The 18,716-nt window shown below is 38.9% G+C and overlaps 1 protein-coding gene across 5 annotated transcripts in view; it reads right to left on the bottom strand.

Annotated features, from left to right (window-relative positions):
- The window catches only part of Spag16 (sperm associated antigen 16), an 871,964-nt gene that overhangs the window by 249,876 nt on the left and 603,372 nt on the right, over nucleotides 1-18,716 (bottom strand). For all 5 annotated transcript variants that reach the window (XM_021171958.2, XM_029483611.1, XM_029483612.1 and 2 more), the window contains one exon: nucleotides 11,863-11,928. In XM_021171958.2, coding sequence (XP_021027617.1) covers nucleotides 11,863-11,928 — 66 coding nt within the window. The remainder of the gene's footprint in view (nucleotides 1-11,862; nucleotides 11,929-18,716) is intronic.

Below are 18,716 nucleotides of genomic sequence, written 5' to 3'. Positions count from 1 at the left end.
TCTCTCTCTCTCTCTGTCTCTGTCTCAATGAACTGTTCTTAAATAGCTTCTCTCCTGAGCACTAGGTATCCTCTATCTGACTCATTCTGTCAGATCTTTCTCTAATTAGTCATTTTGTCAGCCCTTCAATTAGACCTCATTGTTTGACTTTAAAGGTGTGTACTAAATGATTCCATTCAGGGGGATTAAAGGTGTCTACTAGGGGTATGTCTGTATTACACAGATCTAAAATGTCTTTGGATGTGTTAAGAGCAGCCATCTTGCTAGATGAAAGTTCTACAGTAATTCCAGTTCTGCTGGGAGACAGAAAGTTTTAAGTATTTTCTCCAAAGGGTCATAATTGTTATACAATTAAATCCCTTCTACAGGAAGGGCAGGCTTTGCTGGCCGTGTGACATATGAACTAGCAGTCACTTATTAAAATGTGGATTTGGTGGGTCACATTCACTGGAGAACACACAATTAAGTGAGGAAAATTACATTAAGGGAGATAATCAAGTGTTCTTGTAATTATGCTATGAGTAAATTGGTGTGACAATTCTTTTTGCTCTAATTATACGATTCGGGGACAATGTGAGATGTATTAAACATCATCCTTATACGTAATGTAATCTCTTAAGGAAAGTCATGCTGTTTATCATACATGGATTTCTTTAACACCTTTAAATGAAATGCAAGACTGAACACAATCATGAGAGATGTGTAATTTTATCCTGGTATTTGGATGTTGCTAAGCATTTTTGAGCTATGGAAGTATTTAACTGAGATTTCCTTATATTAGATCATCTCTCCAAAAGGATAATATTTTGAAGAGGGATTTTTTTTCTCTATAAACAGAAAACATAGTTTGAACTATTTGGGTACTCTTAATCATGAGAAGGCTAAAAAGCATATTAAAGTTTAAAATTGATATTAGAAAATAAATATAAGCTTGCCACAGTAAACATTGTCCTGTCCTCTTAGTTATCCTTTGAGTTCTGACCTATAATGACTTTCTGATACTTGTTAGTCAATGAATAGTTATTGATTAGTTTCTATAGCAAGAGTCATGTCAAGATCTATAAAGAACTTAAAATGTTAAGGTATTACACAAAAGAGTCAATTATAATTATAACCAGGTCATACTATATAAAAAATATTTTGGAACCACAGAATATGCTCTTGGGTAATTTTATTTATTTATTTTTTCTGACTAATTTCTTTGNACATGTCATGTTTGGAACATTTATGCCACACATGTCTTTGAAGCTGATGCTATTAGGGAAATGCTACTAAATCAACTATAAAGTAAGAATTTCTCCTCTCGTTTCTGGATATTTTTTAATTGTACAGATTTGTTGATGCTAGATAGTCTTCTTAGTTTTTAAACTATCTAAAGCCTTAAATAATACGTAGTGTTTCTCCAGTCGGTGAAATGTTAGACTAGAGAAAGCAAAGCCATGGGTGAATCCTAATCTTTTTCATGGCCACCATGTTTAACCAATAACAACAGCCTAAATTGTCAGCTATATATCTGCTAGTTGTCTATCTTTGTGAGGATATCACATCATGAGGCTGACACATTCAGAACTTGGCCTTGGAGCTCAAGGTTTCTTCCTTCCATTCTTTGCATGCTTTCCTTAGATACCATTGCTCACAGTGTGCCTCTCTTATTAGGTCCCATCTTTCTCATTACTTGTTTTTCACTTTTTTATTTTTGATAGACACATACTAATTATACCCTGTTTCCTTACTACGGCATGAGGCCCATAAAGACAGCACTTGGTGTTCTTTACTGCTGAACCCACAGAACTGATAGCCTTGCCCAGGACACAGTAGGTGTTTAGTGAATGGTTGCTAAGTATAAACTTCCTATTGAGTTTTCTCATAAATTCTCAAGATTCTTTATAGATATAAAACAAATAATCTTTATAGTCAAAGAGGAAATATCAGAAACTATGACACAATCACATAGCTTCTGAATGGCATGTACCTTTGAAGAAAATAAAGTCTATATAGAGTCACCAATGTCTACAGATAGGAGCTACTGAAGAGGTTGTGTGATAAAATGTAGAAATTATTAAAAGTCCTTGTCTGAGGTTTCTACCCTGCCTTTGGTTGTTGAGTTCCCAGAAGAAAGACATACTTACAACCTTCATATTTACAATATGCCTTATTCAGTACAATAGCTGGGCAGCTACCCATCCTCCATGTTGTTAGAATCTACCTTCCGTTGACAACACCTAGTTACTACTTAGTGTTAACTATGTTCTACCTGGACTACTCTTAACCCCAGTTGACAGCCCTTAGGGCCATGCACTCTTGAATCTTATCCCATGGTGACTTCTTTGTTCCTTCCCTCCTCCTGCACATTCTTCTACTATCCTATGGTAGCTTCTTCCTCATCCTTTCCATCCTCATAGCCCTCTCCCCCTAGCCTGAGAAGTCTTAACTCCATCTATGTCTCCTCTGGCCAGCTACTGGCTGTTGGCATCTTTATTTATCAATCACAGTTAACTGGGGGCAGGGTCACTCAACATTTTTATTTGTAGACTCTCTTGTCTCTGGGGCACCAGTCACCAGTCTTGGAGGCCCTAAATTAGCATTAGAATACAAGCAGCTTTAGGCCAAACCACTACAATAAAATCTTAAAAATAGTTTTTTGTTTTTTTTGTTTTTTGCATATTTCAAAGAATAGAGCTACATAGAAGAGAAAAAATATTTCTTTATATTCTAGATTTTTTCATTATCTGGGTATATAAGCTTGTACTTTGTTTACCATTCATAATGTTTTATTCTTATTAGAAATTATTTTCCTTGCAGGTGGTTAGGGAGATAATTAAACCTTATTTAATAAAATATTTAGTAAAAATTGTATTAGACAAGCTTAAAAGATATTTAATTTTTTGAGTATGTAGAAACACTGAAGTCATTCAAATATTATATAAAATAAAATAACATGTTATATAAATTTTCTATTCTATTCCTGTTTTTTCAATTTCCTTACATGGACAGGATCTAATGTATTATTTTCAGAACACATAGAATTTTGACTTATATATCATATAGTTGCAGGAAGGAATATGAATTGACATCAAATACCAGTATTATTGGCCCAGCTAAATACTTAATGACATCAAGTTAGAGTGATAAAGAAGGAAACAAAATTAAAATTTTTGTAGTATATATATACTGCCTGACGTCACTGTCCTTCCCAGGATCAATGACTGCATGACCTAACTTAATGCAGTTTTATATGAAATGGCCAGAAATTGAAAGTATGTACATTTTGTTAGACACATAAACACACACCAGAAACAGGCAACTGGAGATACTTGTTCATGGATGATTTTCTTAAAAATGACAATGAAATCAGTGCATAAGTCCACATAGAAGTCACTTAGAAAAAAGCCTCAGATTACAATCAAACTCATGTTTAGAAAAGATTGGGGGCATGGAATATTTGTGTGTGTTTGTGTGTATGTGTGTGTAAGTACATTCGTGTGTGTATATATGTATGTATAAATGTTACTTTTATTTATCCCTTAGATGAAGGGATGAGATGAGAGCCTTACCAAAGCTGTGTGAATACACAGCTTGGGCTGAGCTCAGAGTGTTTCTTTCTCTGTTCTATCACTAGGCTTAGGCCTAGAAGCTTCTAGCCTTTGTACAATACAATCTTCCAAGGTGAATTATTCAATCTGGTTTCTCTCAGCTTCTGCTTGAATTGCTCTGTCTAGCCTCATACTCACTTGGGCAACATGTTCTAATCCTCTGGCTTCTTCTCATTCCCTGGCTCAAGTCTTTACCTGTGTCTAGCTAGTTCTCTCTGTAAACTGCCTCTGTGAAATTACCATATGCATACAGCACATACCACCCTCCCCTCTCATATACACACACACCCATACACACACACACACACACACATACACAAGCACACACTGCTGTGAAGTAGCTTATTTTTCCTGTGCTGTTCTCACGTAAGTTGGGCATATCCTATTTTTGATTCATTCTGTCAAATCATTCTCTACTTTGTCTGCCCCTCAATTAGATATCACTTTTAAACATGGCTGGTTTCCTCTACAAACTGAGCTTACCTTCATTGTTAGGGATTAAAGGTGTATACTAAGGAATGTCTGTATTCCAGCCAGATCTTACTGTAATCCAGGGTATGTCTGCATTCCAGCTGGATCATGTCATTGGATATGATCCCTGACCAGAGCAGCAATGTTGCTGAATTAAACTTCTCTAAATGTATGTATGTATGTACATGTGAGTTGCATGCCCAAGGAGGCCAGAAGATAACACCAGATCTCCTCCATCTAGAGGTACAGGTGTTGGGAATTGAACTTGCATATCCTACACAAGTAAGTGTTCTTTATCATGAACCTTCACACAAAATTTTAAAGTCTTTATTAACTAATAATTACATGACATATTCCAATATGAAAGAGACAAAATACTCTTGAGATGGTTTGAATATGCTTGGCCCATGGGAAGTGGCACTATTAAGAAGTATGACCTTGTTGAAGTTGGTGTGGCCTTGTTGGAGATAAGTGTGTTATTCTGGGAGTGAACTTTGAGGTTTATTGTGTTCAATCTCTGTCCAGTGTGGAATAAAGGCCCTCCCTCTGGCTGCCTGTAGAAGACCGTCCTCTCCTGGCTGCCTTTGAATCCAAGATATAGAACTTACAGCTCCTCTATCACCACATCTTGACCTAAGTTTTTCACAGACACTAAACCTCTAGAAGCCCGACCATGTTATTTGGAGGAATGTGGATGTTGGAACTTTAGATTTCAAAAGCAGTACGGTGCTTTAGGTGGGACTTAATGGGCCATCCTTGTAAAAATATGGAAGATATTGGTACTGTAGGTGATTTGAACTGTGGCGGACAGGCTCAAGAGGTTTCAGGGGAGAAGAATGGTACTGTGTGGCCTAAAGATTTTTTGTGATATTTTGGTAAAGAATGTGGCTGTTTTTTGCCCTTGGCCGAAGAGTATGCCTGTGGCTAAAATGAAGAGACACCATGACCAAGACAACTCTTATAAATGAAATTTAATTGGGCTGGTTTACAGTTTCAGAGGGTAGTCCATTATAATCATGATATGAAGCATGGTAGCATGCAGGCAGAAGTAGTGGTGGAGGATCAGAGAGGTCTACATCTTGATCTAATGGAAGCCAGGAAGACTATCTTCTGAAGGCAGCCAGGGGAGGCCATCTCTTCCACACTGAACAGAACTTGAGCATATGACAACAGAGTCTACTCCAAGAGTGACATACTTCCTCAAACAAGGCCACACCTACTTCAAAGAGGCCACACCTGCTAAAAGGCTAGTGCAACAAGTGCCACTTCACATTGGCCAGGTACACTCAACCACCTCAAATCCTATTGAACATATCTATTTTTGTAGTTGCATAATTTATTTTATATTTTAGAATTTTAGAATTATAATTTTGTTAATGTACAAACTATATATTGTGGCTTTATTTTTATATGATTTATGTTGTGCTTAGTAAGTATGTTTTTATCTTTTGCATGGCAAAGTCTGAGTCCAAAAAGCGCTAGGGTACAAACATAACTGCAATTGATAAAGCCCAATGTTTCAAAACATAGGTTCATAGAAGTCATGGGAGGTCTGGAAAAATTAGTTCAAATGAGACACAAAAATTAAAGTGTGGGGAATTAAAAAATAATTTAAACACAGGGATGAGGTGATTAATTGCGGGGCAAATGGACTGTACTATCAGACTGAAGAACTGGTAAGCCCATGAAACGCAAAATTGAGTAAGGTATACATGGGGGCTAGCTCCCTGCTCTGGAACACATAACCCCCAACACTCCACTGAGAGGACTGTGACAGTCATGCAGGTAAAACATCTGATGCCCTTCCCCATGCTAATAGAGCATCACACAAACTGAGCTAGTAGGAAGCAACTACCCCCTGGATCCCACCCTATTTCTTAATGTTTATAAAGTTCCTACCCACTTAGAATAAAGTGCACAAGTTATTTCACTGAGAATCGTCTGAGAGTGGCTGTTTTAATGAACTGTAACATTTTGGGGAAAAATTTTCTCTCCTGAAGCATTCATCGCTGGGTCTTAGGCTCACATGGCAAGTTGGGCTCTCACCCCTACCCTCCCTGCCTCTACAGTCACAGCTGCCACTCACCTGCTGCCAGTCATAGCCACCAGCTGTGCCTGCTACTGCTTGCCCCCCCCCCCCCGAAGCTAGCATTGGCATTGTCACCATGGCAGGCAAGACCCTGGCTACTTGCCCTGCACGGACTTTCCTTCTGAAAGCTGTAACACTTTGGCCACTTTGAGCTGGACCAGAGATCCATGGAACCTCGGATTGCAGAGTACAACGGGTAATCCATCGAGTTTTGCAGTGTATGCATGAGGACATGTTTTCAATCCTTAGTACCTACGGAAAATGCTAAGTTTGGTGTCATATATTCTAATCTCATCACTGAACAGGTAGAACCAAGCCTAATTGGTGAGCCACAGATCCAAGAGAGAGTTTTGTTTCAAAAAACAAGGCAAAGGGCTGCCAAGGAGTAACACTCACACACTAAGATTTATGGATTTTGAATAATAAATTTCAGCAAAAATATAAAGATGTTTCTAAAAGAAAATCTAGAAGGGCTTTACAAGAAAATAATATTTAGAGAACAATGTCAGAACTTTTAGGTGAATTGTAGGAAGACAATTAAAACAGCACATCAGCTCTTGAAAACAGGCAAAAAGCAAACAGATCCATATGTAGATGCATTGTAGAAACTCAAATAGAATGTGTGAAAGGTCTTAGAACACGTAAGAGCGAAAGGTCAAACATTATCTACGAAGGATCAATTGTTCCATGGTAAACAGTCTCCTTTGCAAGGACAGTGCTAAGAGAAAAACTGAACACTGGAATATAAACGAAATAACAGAATTATCAGACATACAAAGACTCAGAATTTCACATTCTCCCAGACAGAAAGTACTACCAGGAAATATTCTTCAGCAAAGAGAAATGGAATCTCAAAGGAAAAGGGGGAGTTTAGCTGTAGTCAAAGAGTTAAGATCATGTATTGGTATGTCTAATAATACCAACTAAATAAAAATAACAAAAGAAGTACAAAACAGTCAACGGGCACTTTGGAGTGACTGAAGGGATTCCTGTGAAGTCAATCATAGGTTGATATCATGGAAAACAGTTGCCAGTGGAGATATCAGATGACAGTACCTCCGATCTCAGTTTCCTCTATAAATGGAATGCACAAGTCAAGATGCTTCATAGTTGCTTTTAATTTTTCATTACAGTATATTTTCTGCCTATATTTTTAATAAATAACTATCTCCTTCCTCTCTGATAATTTGGCCTTGATTTATAAAAAGAACTTATCTCATTTGTCATTTGTATGTAGGAGTCCTACTGATTACTTTGAGTTAATTTTACATCCAGCTCTTTTGCTGAAGGTGTTCATCAGCTATAGGAGTTCCCTTGTAGAGTATTTGGGGTCACTTATGCTTACTGTTATATCATCTGCAAATAGTGATACTTTGACTTCTTCCTGTTCAATTCATATCCCCTTTATATTCTTTAGTTGTCTTGTTGATCTAGCTAGAACTTCAAAATTATATTTAATAGATATAAAAGAGAGGACAGGGCTAATATAAAAAATATATAAAGAACTCAAGAAACTAGATATCAAAAAGCTAAATAATCCAATTAAAAATGGAGTACAAATCTAAATAAAATTCTCAAAAGATGAATATCAAATGGCTGAGATACACTTAAAGAAATGTTCAACATCCTTAGCCATCAGGGAAATGCAAATCAAAATGACTCTGAGATTCCATCTTATACCTATCAGAAAGGTTAAAATCAAAAGCACAGGGACAGCTCTTGCTGGTGAGGTTGTCTACAAGGGTAACACTTCTCCACTGCTGGTGGAAGTGCAAACTTGTATAGACACATTGGCAATCAATATGATATTTTCTCAGAAAATTGGAAATGGATCTACTTCAAGACTCAGCTATACCACTCCCAAAGGATGCTTCATTCTACCAAAAGGACACTCGCTCAACTATGTCTATAGTAGCATTATTCATAATAGCCAGAAACTGGAAACAGTCTAGATGCTCCTCACTGAAGAATGGAAAAAGAAAATGTGCTACATTACACAATGAAGTAGTACTCAGCTGTTATAAACAATTACATTGTGAAATTTGCAAACAAATGGATGAAAGTAGAAATCGTCATGAGGTAATCCAGACCCAGAAAGAGAAACATGGTATGTAACTAACTTATAAGTGGGTATTAGTGGTATAGTACTTAAGTACCATCAAATACCAAGGATAATCATGATGCAGTTCACAGACCCAGAGAGGCTAACAAAGAGAGCTTAAGTTGTGTGTGTGTGTGTGGGGGGGGGGTGTGGAGGGGAGATAAAGGATCTCCCTGGCAAGGAAAAATAGAAAATAATTTGCTGGTTGCCTGGGATTTGGTGGGGTTGGGAACAAGAGAGATCAGGTAAGGGAGGAGGGAAGGAGAAAATACTGGGAAAAACAACAGGAACTTGGAGGCATTTCAGGGGTGAGGTGGAAACCCAATTCAATGGAAACTCCACAGAATCTGCGAGAGTAACCCTAGCAAACACTTCAGTAATGAGTAGCCCAGAGTCTTAACCAGGCATCTTCTATAACCAGGCAAGGTGTCAAGTAGAGGAACTGGGACCCAAACTTGGCCACAAAACCTTTGACCTGCAGTTTATCTTGCCTGAAGAGTGTTCTGGGATCAGATCCTTGCAGAATCAGAGACCAGAGAGACTTCACCCAGCAACATATGTAAGCAGATGCAGTTACCACAGCCAAACATAAGGTGGAGTTTGGGGAGTCCTGCTGAGTGGGGATGGAAAGAGTTGGAGGAAGCAGAGGGGTCAGAGACACACCATGATGACAGGGCCTACAGAATCAATCGATCAGAACTCACCGAGATCAGGTCATCCACTGACATATATGTTTGGCTGAGTAGCTTGGTGTTCTGGGAATCTTAGCATTGGAAGCAGGGGGCTTGTCTCTGACTTTTTGCCTACTTGTGGGACCCTCACCTTCCTACTGGGTTGTCTATTCCAGCCTTGCTGTCATGCATGTGCTTAGTTATGTCGCTGGGAGACCTGCTCTTTTCTGAGTGGAGATGGGAAGGTAGATCTTGGGGGAGATAGGAGGTTGGGAAAGAGGCTAGGGGAAAGGGAGGGAGAGGAAACTGTGGTAGGGATATAACATATGGAAGAAGAATAACTTAAAAGAACAATTACCTACAAATGTTATATATTATTTTATGTGCTATATGTCAAGTTAAAAACCATAAATGATATTATTTAATGAAAGATTACATTTCAATGAAATATATAAAAAGGACTTAGTAAGAAAAGAAAAGCACTTTCATGTTTCCTTAGAATATCTCATTACAGAACACTTTAAGAGGAGATAGATTTTAAATAAATATGTACTTCTAAGAGAGAAATCAGTCACCAATGAAGGCATTAGAATTGTCATAAACAATGACATTAAATTTGATTTGAATAGTTTTCATGGCCATATGCATTCTGTAAACTCTTTCTGTAAATATCTCCAAGACCATTGGCCCCAACTGTTAGACTTTGTTGTCTGCTTACTGATACCAAACTGTAGAATTTTCCTAAAACTGTGCTTGCATATATAATGAAATGCAATTTTCACTAGAGTGTAACACCAATGCCTTCTCTAGAGGCATAAATCAATTAGCAAAGCTAATATGTAATTAAAATCTGTTTGTTGAATGTCTATGCAGTGTATAACACAGTTGCTACCACTGCCCTGACCTGATCTAAGTGTTAACACTGTCATTATGGCTCTGTGCTCTGTATTCTCTATAATCCAACCTCCTGATTCTCCTCAACAGGTGTGTTACAGAAGATCCATTTGCAAAACAGTTAACACAGGTGCCCAAAAATTTCACTGGAGAATTTTCAGCCACCATAGTAAAACCTCTCTCTCTCTCTCTCTCTCTCTCTCTCTCTCTCTCTCTCTCTCTCCTTTCCTCCTTTGTATCCCAATTGATACTTCCCCACCTCCTCTCCTCCCAGTCCCCCCTCTCCTCTCACCTTCCTTTTCCCTCCCATCCACCATCCTCCCCTTCTTCTCAGTAAAGGGGAAGCCTCCCATGGAGTCTTGGCATATCAAGTTGCAGTAAGTCTAGGCACATCTTAGCCTAGGCACATCCAGAAACAGGCTACTCACTATGACACCTACTTTTGACGCTTTGGGCACCTGCATTTCATATCCTCTGCCATTTGAAATGTATACAATTAATGTGTAACAGCTAGGGTGGCCAGGCTAGCAAATCTAATTTGTGTATTTTCAAATTTATTCCGTTTGCCAGTCATAATGTTGAATGGTGGGTCTTTTTTCACCACTATATTGCTCACCAAAATAAAATGCTTGAATTATGAAATATAAAATTACTTCATTTCAGCTTCTATTTAATTTTCCTTGAGCATGAGAAGCTTAATAAAGTCTTAGCATAAATATCCTATATCATGTGGCCCATGGTGCTTAACTCACTATTCTGTTAGAAATAAAATTTTACTTGGTAACTAGGACCAATCCGTAATATAACATTTTTCAACTAATTGGCTCACTACAGTCAATTAAATGGACTGTTCCATACAGAGACAAATCTGTTACAATCTAATTGTGGTGGCACACATCCTTAAAACTTTCCGGAGTGACAGGCACAGCCTCACAGTTTCAGCTCAAGCACTCAACATTCCCTCAGAAGATATAATTTTTAGAGAATGTTCTTTTCTTCTTTCTTAAAGAATCGTATCAGTAGGGTAGTAGCAGCATTTTGACTATGCTGTCATTTTGAGGTTCGAAGTGAGCAATCTATCAGATTTCCTTTTCAGCTAATTAGAAAAAAAGGAGGAATATAGAATTAGGGGGTTTTCATTCTACTGGGAGCTTAGAGATGAATTAAGATGTTAGATGTAATTAAATCATGGAGTTTGAGGGACTTGAGAGGTCATTTGTCTAGTCAAACTCCTTTCATCTGAGAAGGTCCAAACTTAAAGCATCCTCCTATGATTATCTGAGCTCCTTTAAAGACATTGTCAATTAGCTTAGCAACTCAAAGCAATGGTTAACCACCCTTCTAGCTGAATCCATCTAGCCATGGATAAAATGTTCTTTTACCCTCTTACATGTAGTAAACTGAAGAAAATCTGTGTTTTTCACCCACTGTTTTTTATTTTCTACATTTCAATTTTGACACTTTTACTTTCATTAAAGATTTTGTGTTTAAAGATGAAACCTTCTGTACAGCCAAGATGGTACTTAATGAGGCAAAAGAAATTATACACACACACACACACATACACACACACACACACACACACACACACACACACATGTTTGAGGTCAGTCTGAGCTTCAATATTAGTTCAAAGACATCTTGAGCTACAGAACTTTGGTTAAAAGAACCAAGGTGATCTAGGCTATTTGTCTGATGCATGCAAGACCCCGAATTCAGTCCCCATAACTGCAAAGAGTTAGGGCAGCATCTACTCATTAACATTCTGTAGCCTATACTGGGCACAAGGCTCTGAGGACGGTGTACACTACAGCCTTATTCCTTTCTAATTATACTGGTGTGTGTGTGTGTGTGTGTGTATGAATTTGTGAGGTTTAAAGTTTTGTACCCATCTTCTATTTCAACACATTTCTGTATTCTTTACAGTTAATTCTTCATTTGTTGTCCTCACGTTATGAAGTATTCATTTTACCTTAGAAATTACTTTCATTAAAATTAGTTTTGACTTATGAAGCTGAGATTCACTGAGAGAACTGAACTTACCCTAGGCGTGAAGGTGGCATCATTGACGGAATGCATGTGACCATACAGAGACTGCTCACATTTACCCTAGGAGAAAAAGCAGAGATGAGTTTATTTATGTCATGATTAGTTCATCTACAAAAATTCCTTCCCATGATACAGAATAGAATAATAGATGTACCATCAAGTATTATTCAGAATGATCGAGGCAGAAATTATGGGATATTTCACACTGTTGTTTTTTTTTTTTTTCCCTAGAATTCTACTCTTCCTATTTAGGCCACAGATTGGCAGGGAACTTTACCTGTGGTTCCTATGGTGACTCCTTTAATGAATAGCATCTCTATCATTGCTGAGGCTGGAGGTGTGAGTCTACTTTTTTTTTTTAATTATAAGGTCAGAATGGAATTTCTCATTTTGGAAGATCCGTTTTTATATTGTTATCACATGTATTAAATGCTGTAGAAGATGTATGATGGTGTTTTACACAGTGAGCATTTATGTACCTGTGGCAGACAGACATGAATATCCATATACCTTACCTCTTCCAAATGTAACTAAAATTAAATATGAAAACCCCTAAGCTTCCATTTAGATATTTTCAGGAAAGATGGACCCATAGCACACTGCAGTGAGGAAGGTACACATGGAGACTTTCATCTTGAAACTTATGCTCAACGAAGAATCTCGACTATATTTGGAATAAGCATCTTTAGAAACAGGGAAGATTACAACCAGATTATTGTTTGGGAGATTCTTGCTATGAATATTGAAATTCAGATCTCATTAAATAATTTATTCAACAAGCAGTTTCTGAATAACCAATATTGTTTGACCTAATTCAATGTGCCTACTACCTTTGTTACAAAATGAACCATACTGTCATGTTCCTGTACCATAAGTGAGAGGAGACAGCTATTTTGTTTAAAAATCAGAGACTTTGTTTACAGATAGCATTAATTTGACTGATACATATTGGGGCTCAAAAAATGACAGCCATGTGCAGGAGGGACCTACTCTGGAGATCTTTTATCTGGTAAGGAAGTGCTCCCCTAAATAAGGCCATCATTCTTAGATCTTGTCCAAGGTCTCATTGTCCAGGGAAGATTACACTGGAATGACAGGAGGGAAGGGGAATGGCATCATATCAAGGAAGCTCTTCTTACATGCTCTTCTCTGCTCTCCAGCTCTGGTATCATTTGTCAACTCTTGTCTGTTCTTTGGGCCCAACCAATTTCTCCCGAGGCCATTGCCAGTCTTCTAAGAGTGCCCTAACACCTACAGAGAAGGTATTTAGCTTCCATCAGAAATCGACAGGTTAATAATTTTGTATGTTTTTTTCCTCCTGTTAAAAGTGTCTGTATTGGTTCAGCTTAACAAACTTTCAGAGGGTGCAAGGGAAATTTCCCTTATTGCTATAAGGTACTATTGGCAAACATGATTAGCAGAGTGACCCTTTTGGCCTTACCAAACAGTAAAATCTACAGGAAACCTGAAGTTAATAGGGAGTCAGAGTAGACATCTGCTTTAGTTAGTGTTCCTCCTACAGTGAAAACTCAGAGCAGAAGTTCCCAGGTGTGGAGAGTGTAGCCATGTTTATAGAAGAGCAAAGAAGGTCAGCATGGCTGGCTGGGGACTCATTCAGGGGACCGGAGGTCTATTCTCATTCACTACCTTCAATTCTTAAAAGACTGAAGACAGGAGAACTACAGAAGAAGATATTAAAGGCAGATTCTCGGGTGTTCCTTCATGTTACTGGGCAATTCTTGTACTTTTCTAAACTAGGCAATGTTTGAAGCCCTTTGCCACAGGCTGCAGTTAGGGCTTATGGCTACCATTGCACTCAGAAATTTAAACTTTCAATGTCTCTTTACAGAATCAACGCATGCTACCACTCCATGTTCACAGGACTCAGAATATTCCCCACATAAATCAGAAGTTCATAGAAGAGCACACAGAAGCGAGCTAGCTCACAGTCTCCAAGGATCTGCTCCCCACCCTTTGTTATTCTGATGCAGTGTCTTCATGCTGTTGCCCTTTAAACCAATTATGCCAAGGAACACAAATCTTCCCAATTCCCAAAGCAGAAATAAATTACTCACAAAGCCAAACAGGCTGAGTACAAGTGAGTGCGTTATCATCACTACTGTGTTTATTTATAGACTTTTCAACTCCTTTCTTTGAGGGTAACTATACAGTAATATAATATTATACTTGTACAATGAAGGTTAAACATTCTTATGAAGTTTTATGTTGGACATTTTTTCCTCAAACTTTTTTTTTATTTTTTTGCAGATACAGTTTTTCATTTCTGCTTCCAACTTGAGAATCTCTAAATTATTTGATTAATTGGTAGGAAAAATGTCTTTTTCTGGATTCAAATCCTGAGTGCCAAGTTTTAATTCAAAGGCGAGTCTCTGAGGCTCTCTTGAATAGCCTGGAAGTACCAGTTATAATAGAAGTGCTGACTGGACACATTTGTGCCGCTATAACAAAACCTGACTTGAAGATAAATGTTTCATGAAGTAAGAAGAGTTTAAAAAGTGTTTCTATTGAGCTTTGTTCCCAAGATAAAAGCAAATCTACCCTTTTTGAGGCAGAGAGCATGTGGGTTACTAATATTCTCATCTGCAAATAGTCTTAATCAAAAGCAATATCCAAAATGGAATGTTGAAATGTAGAATAATTTCTTTGATGAATTTTTGTCAAAATTGTTTTTGTTCAAAGGAACTGAGAAAAGTAAAAAAAAAAAAAAAAAAAAAAAAGCTTTTAAAAAATAACACGTGATTAATGCATACTGTTTGGGCATCTGATTCGCCCACCGAGAGAAGCTGTATGGTCACAGGGTTCTGTCTGCAGTCCTGAGTTAGGGAATGCTGATACTAGATTTCTGAATCTGGCATGCAATAGCAGTCTGACCTTAAATAAATAGTTTCCCCTCACCTAGCTTAGTTGCCTATTGAGTACACGGAAGTAACAGTACTTAACCTTTGGTTCTATTACTAGGAATGAGCTAAGGCTGAATTGAAATGTGTTGTACTTCCCGTCACAAAGTAAGAGCTTAACAAATATTTGCACTTTGGTTCAGCGGGTGAGAAAACTTGCTACTCTTGCAGAGAACCTGAATACAACTCCCGGCACCTAAACTGGGAGCTTCACAACTGCTTGGAACTCCAATTCCAGCAATCCAGTGCCGTCTTCTGGCCTCCAAAGCACTTGTGCCCATGTGGGCACATATAAGACAATCAGGCAAATATAAATCCATGCTGTTTTAGGACTTTGTTGTAGAATATTTCATTACATTGTGAACTGCAAGATTGTGAACTGAAAAAAGCATGTTGTGGAAGCTCTCAGGCCTAGCACAAACCTTTGGCCCAAGAGCTTTCTGTCTGCTGTAAACATGTACTTGTGGTATAGTTCAGCACTAGGACACACCTGTAGTCCTAGAGCTAAATAAAATCAACCCTAAGTCAAAAAGCAGAGCAAGCAACCAGCTGACAGAGAGTGAGAATAAGTAACAAAAAGCAGGAATTTTAAGTTGGAAGGTATTTAAGACAGTATGGAAGAGAAAAAACCTTTTCTTTCTAGGACATCAGTGGAGTAGGAAGGCCAGCTGGGTGCTTTCTCTGTTTCTCTAAGCTAGCAGGCTTTCACCCCAGGATCTGCCTCTGAGTCTTCATTGGTAAAATCAAGTGATTAGGCTAGGATTTTGTTTTTAGAGCAACAGGGCTTCTGTTGCTATGATAAAACTATGACCAGAAGCAACTTGTGGAGATAAGTTGTATTTCAGCTTACAACATTTAGGTGGCCCTGCATCTCCAAGTAGGGACATAAGGCAGGAAGTGCTATGGAGGAGTGCTGCTTACTGGCTTGCTCTTTATGGATTTCCCTGCCAGCTTTCTTATACCACTCAGTACCACCAGCCCTGGAATGGCACTGCCCACAGTGAGACAGACTCTCCCACATCAATCATTGGTCAAGAAAATGCCTCCCAGTCTTGCCTACAATCCAATCTGGAGGAAGCATGTTTTCCACTGAGATCCCCTCTTCAGTTGAGCCTATCTTGAATCAAATTGAAGTAAATAAATAAACAGAACATGTGAATGCCAGAGATGTGTGACTGTGAAGCACTCATAATTTCCAGATGGACATCTCCACCCTTCTCTCTGTTGAACATTTTAAAGAGGTAACCAGTGTGGTCTGGACTGTGTCCTATAGTTTGCTCCCCTTGAGCCACTGGCCTGCTCCCTATCCTGTGCCACACTAACAATGTCCCCTGGGACCTCTTTCCCCTAAAGGAAGATACCTTCAGGATTCAGAGAACAACAGAAGGGTAAGATGGATAAATGCCATTCCTGTGTCCTTCAGTTCAGCTACTATTCTGTCAGTGGTCCAAACTCCATCTTTCTGTTGTATCTTTTCCTGTATCTAAAGCATACACTACATGCAGTAATGTCCTCCTCTTGACCTTTTGGTCCTAGGGATAGTGATGGATTCTCATCACTGAATGTCCTGGATGAACCCTGTTCACTGTTCTTGTGACACTTGTTATCCCAGGTAACCAATTTGGTACAGCCTGTCTGGTGTAATGTGAAAAAGAAGGGCATCTCTACTGGTTATCTATCCCACAGAAAAACATTTTCTCATAATGGATGCACATGGCATCACACACACACACACACACACACACACACACACACACGCACGCACACACACACACACACGCACGCACACACAGACAACCACAAACCTGTGTATGTGACCTTTGACATCCTCCCTCACCTTCATCCCCAGATGTCATGCAGTGCCTCTCCCATTCTCTATTCACTTCTGTCCCTCTCCATATGGCTTCCCTTATAGGGGACAGCATTCAAGAGCTTCCTCATCAGACTCTTTTTCCCCTCTTATTCCATTCACCACACATTCTTCTCACATACAGTATGGAATCAGGACAGCCTGAATCAGACATGGCAATCTTCCTATGTTTAGCCATCCCCCAAATTATGACATAAAAACAAATTCAAACTCTTTCCTAACATCTCAATTCTTCGTAGTCATTGACTCCTGACTTCCATTCTCATCCTAGACTTTAGCATTCTTCTCTTTCATTAGCTCTGGCCTTCAGCATTTCATGCATTGGCTGAGCTTCCTGAGTACAGCACTAACAGGTTAAAGATTGATTGAATGACATCACTGCAGAGGCCTCTGGAGGGACTTACGAGCATCTCACCTGAAGTATGTGTCCAGAGCTTATAAGCCCACATGCTTTCCTTTTCGTTCTGGAGTTAGGTTGCATTTCAGTGCAAGGATTTGTTTAGTATGTCCTTTTAGTTTCTTTAGTAGTGTCTCCCTATCTCTTCTCTGTCCCTGTCATTTACCCCCACATCAATCTATCTATCTATCTATCTATCTATCTATCTATCTATCTATCTATCTATCTATCTATGTCTCTATATATCCCTCATTCCCACCCCATCTCTGTCCCTTATCTCTCTCAATGTTCCTTATTCCATTTTTCTCCTTTCTCTTCCTCCATTGCCCCTCTTCCCACCTTCTTTTCCCCTTCCCCTCTAACTTCCTTTCTCTTTCTCTCTTACTTTCTTTGATCTGTTACCTTGCTAAAAAAAAATCTTACTAATATACTGGTTAATTAGATTCTTAGTGATGGAATTATTCTTGGTGTGCAGGCGTCACTTTAAGTGTCCCTTCCTCTTTATGAAAAAACAAAACAAAACAACAACAACAAAACCCAAAAAACCAACAACCCTATTGTGTCTTCACTACACCACTATGACCTTGTCACTGGTAGAATATATGGATAGGGAAGGCAAAAATATTAAATTCACAGAAATTTGCAAATATCATAACAAGCCTTCAATTTATGGTGTAAAAACATGCAATGGAAAAAAAGAAGAAAGCACAGAGGCCAGGTCCTATGTGGTACCTGTCTCAATGCACAGTAGGCTGAGGTAGGGGAATGGGTGACTTTGGGTCAGGACATTAAAGACATTAAGGCATGAGGACATTAAGCCTAGGCAATGCCATAAGCTCCTGAAGAAAGGAAAGTACCTTAGTTAGGGTTTCTATTCCTGTACAAACACCACGACCAAGAAGTAAGTTGAGGAGAAAAGCATTTGTTCAGTTTACCTTTCCCCATTGCTGTCATCACCAAAGGAACTAGGGACTGGAACACAAGCAGGTCAGAAAGCAGCAACTGATGTGGAGGCCATGGAAGGTTGCTGCTTACTGACTTGCTTCACCTGGCTTGCTCAGCTTGCTTTATTATACAATCCAAGACTACCAGCCCAGGGATGGCACCCCCCACAATGGGCTCCCCCCTTCCACTTTTTTTAAAATATATAAATATTTTTATTAGGTATTTTCTTCATTTACATTTCCAATGCCATCTCAAAAGTCCCCCATACCCTCCAACCCCCACTCCCCTACACACCCACTCCCACTTCTAGGCCCTGCATTCCCCTGTACTGAGGCATATAAAGTTCACACTACCAATGGGCCTCTCTTTCCACTAATGGCCAACTAGTCCATCTTCTGATACATATGCAGCTAGAGACATGAGCTCTGGGGGGGGGTACTGGTTAGTTCATATTTTGTTCCACCTATAGGGTGGCCTATCCCTTTAGCTCCTTGGGTACTTTCTCTAGCTCCTCCATTGGGGTCCCTGTGATCCATCCAATAGCTGAATGTTAGCATTCACTTCTGTGTTTGGTAGCCCCCGGCATAGCCTCACAAGAGACAGCTATATCAGGGTCCTTTCAGCAAAATCTTGCTAGTGTATGTAATGGTGTCAGCATTTGGAGGCTGATTATGGGATGGATCTCCGGGTATGGCAGTCTCTAGATGGTCCATCCTTT

This window comes from Mus caroli, chromosome 1 (assembly GCF_900094665.2).
Source record: "Mus caroli chromosome 1, CAROLI_EIJ_v1.1, whole genome shotgun sequence".
NCBI classification, from domain to species: domain Eukaryota; kingdom Metazoa; phylum Chordata; class Mammalia; order Rodentia; family Muridae; genus Mus; species Mus caroli.
The sequence above is the reverse complement of the archived record's forward strand: the minus strand, read 5'-3'. Positions and strand labels throughout refer to the sequence as shown.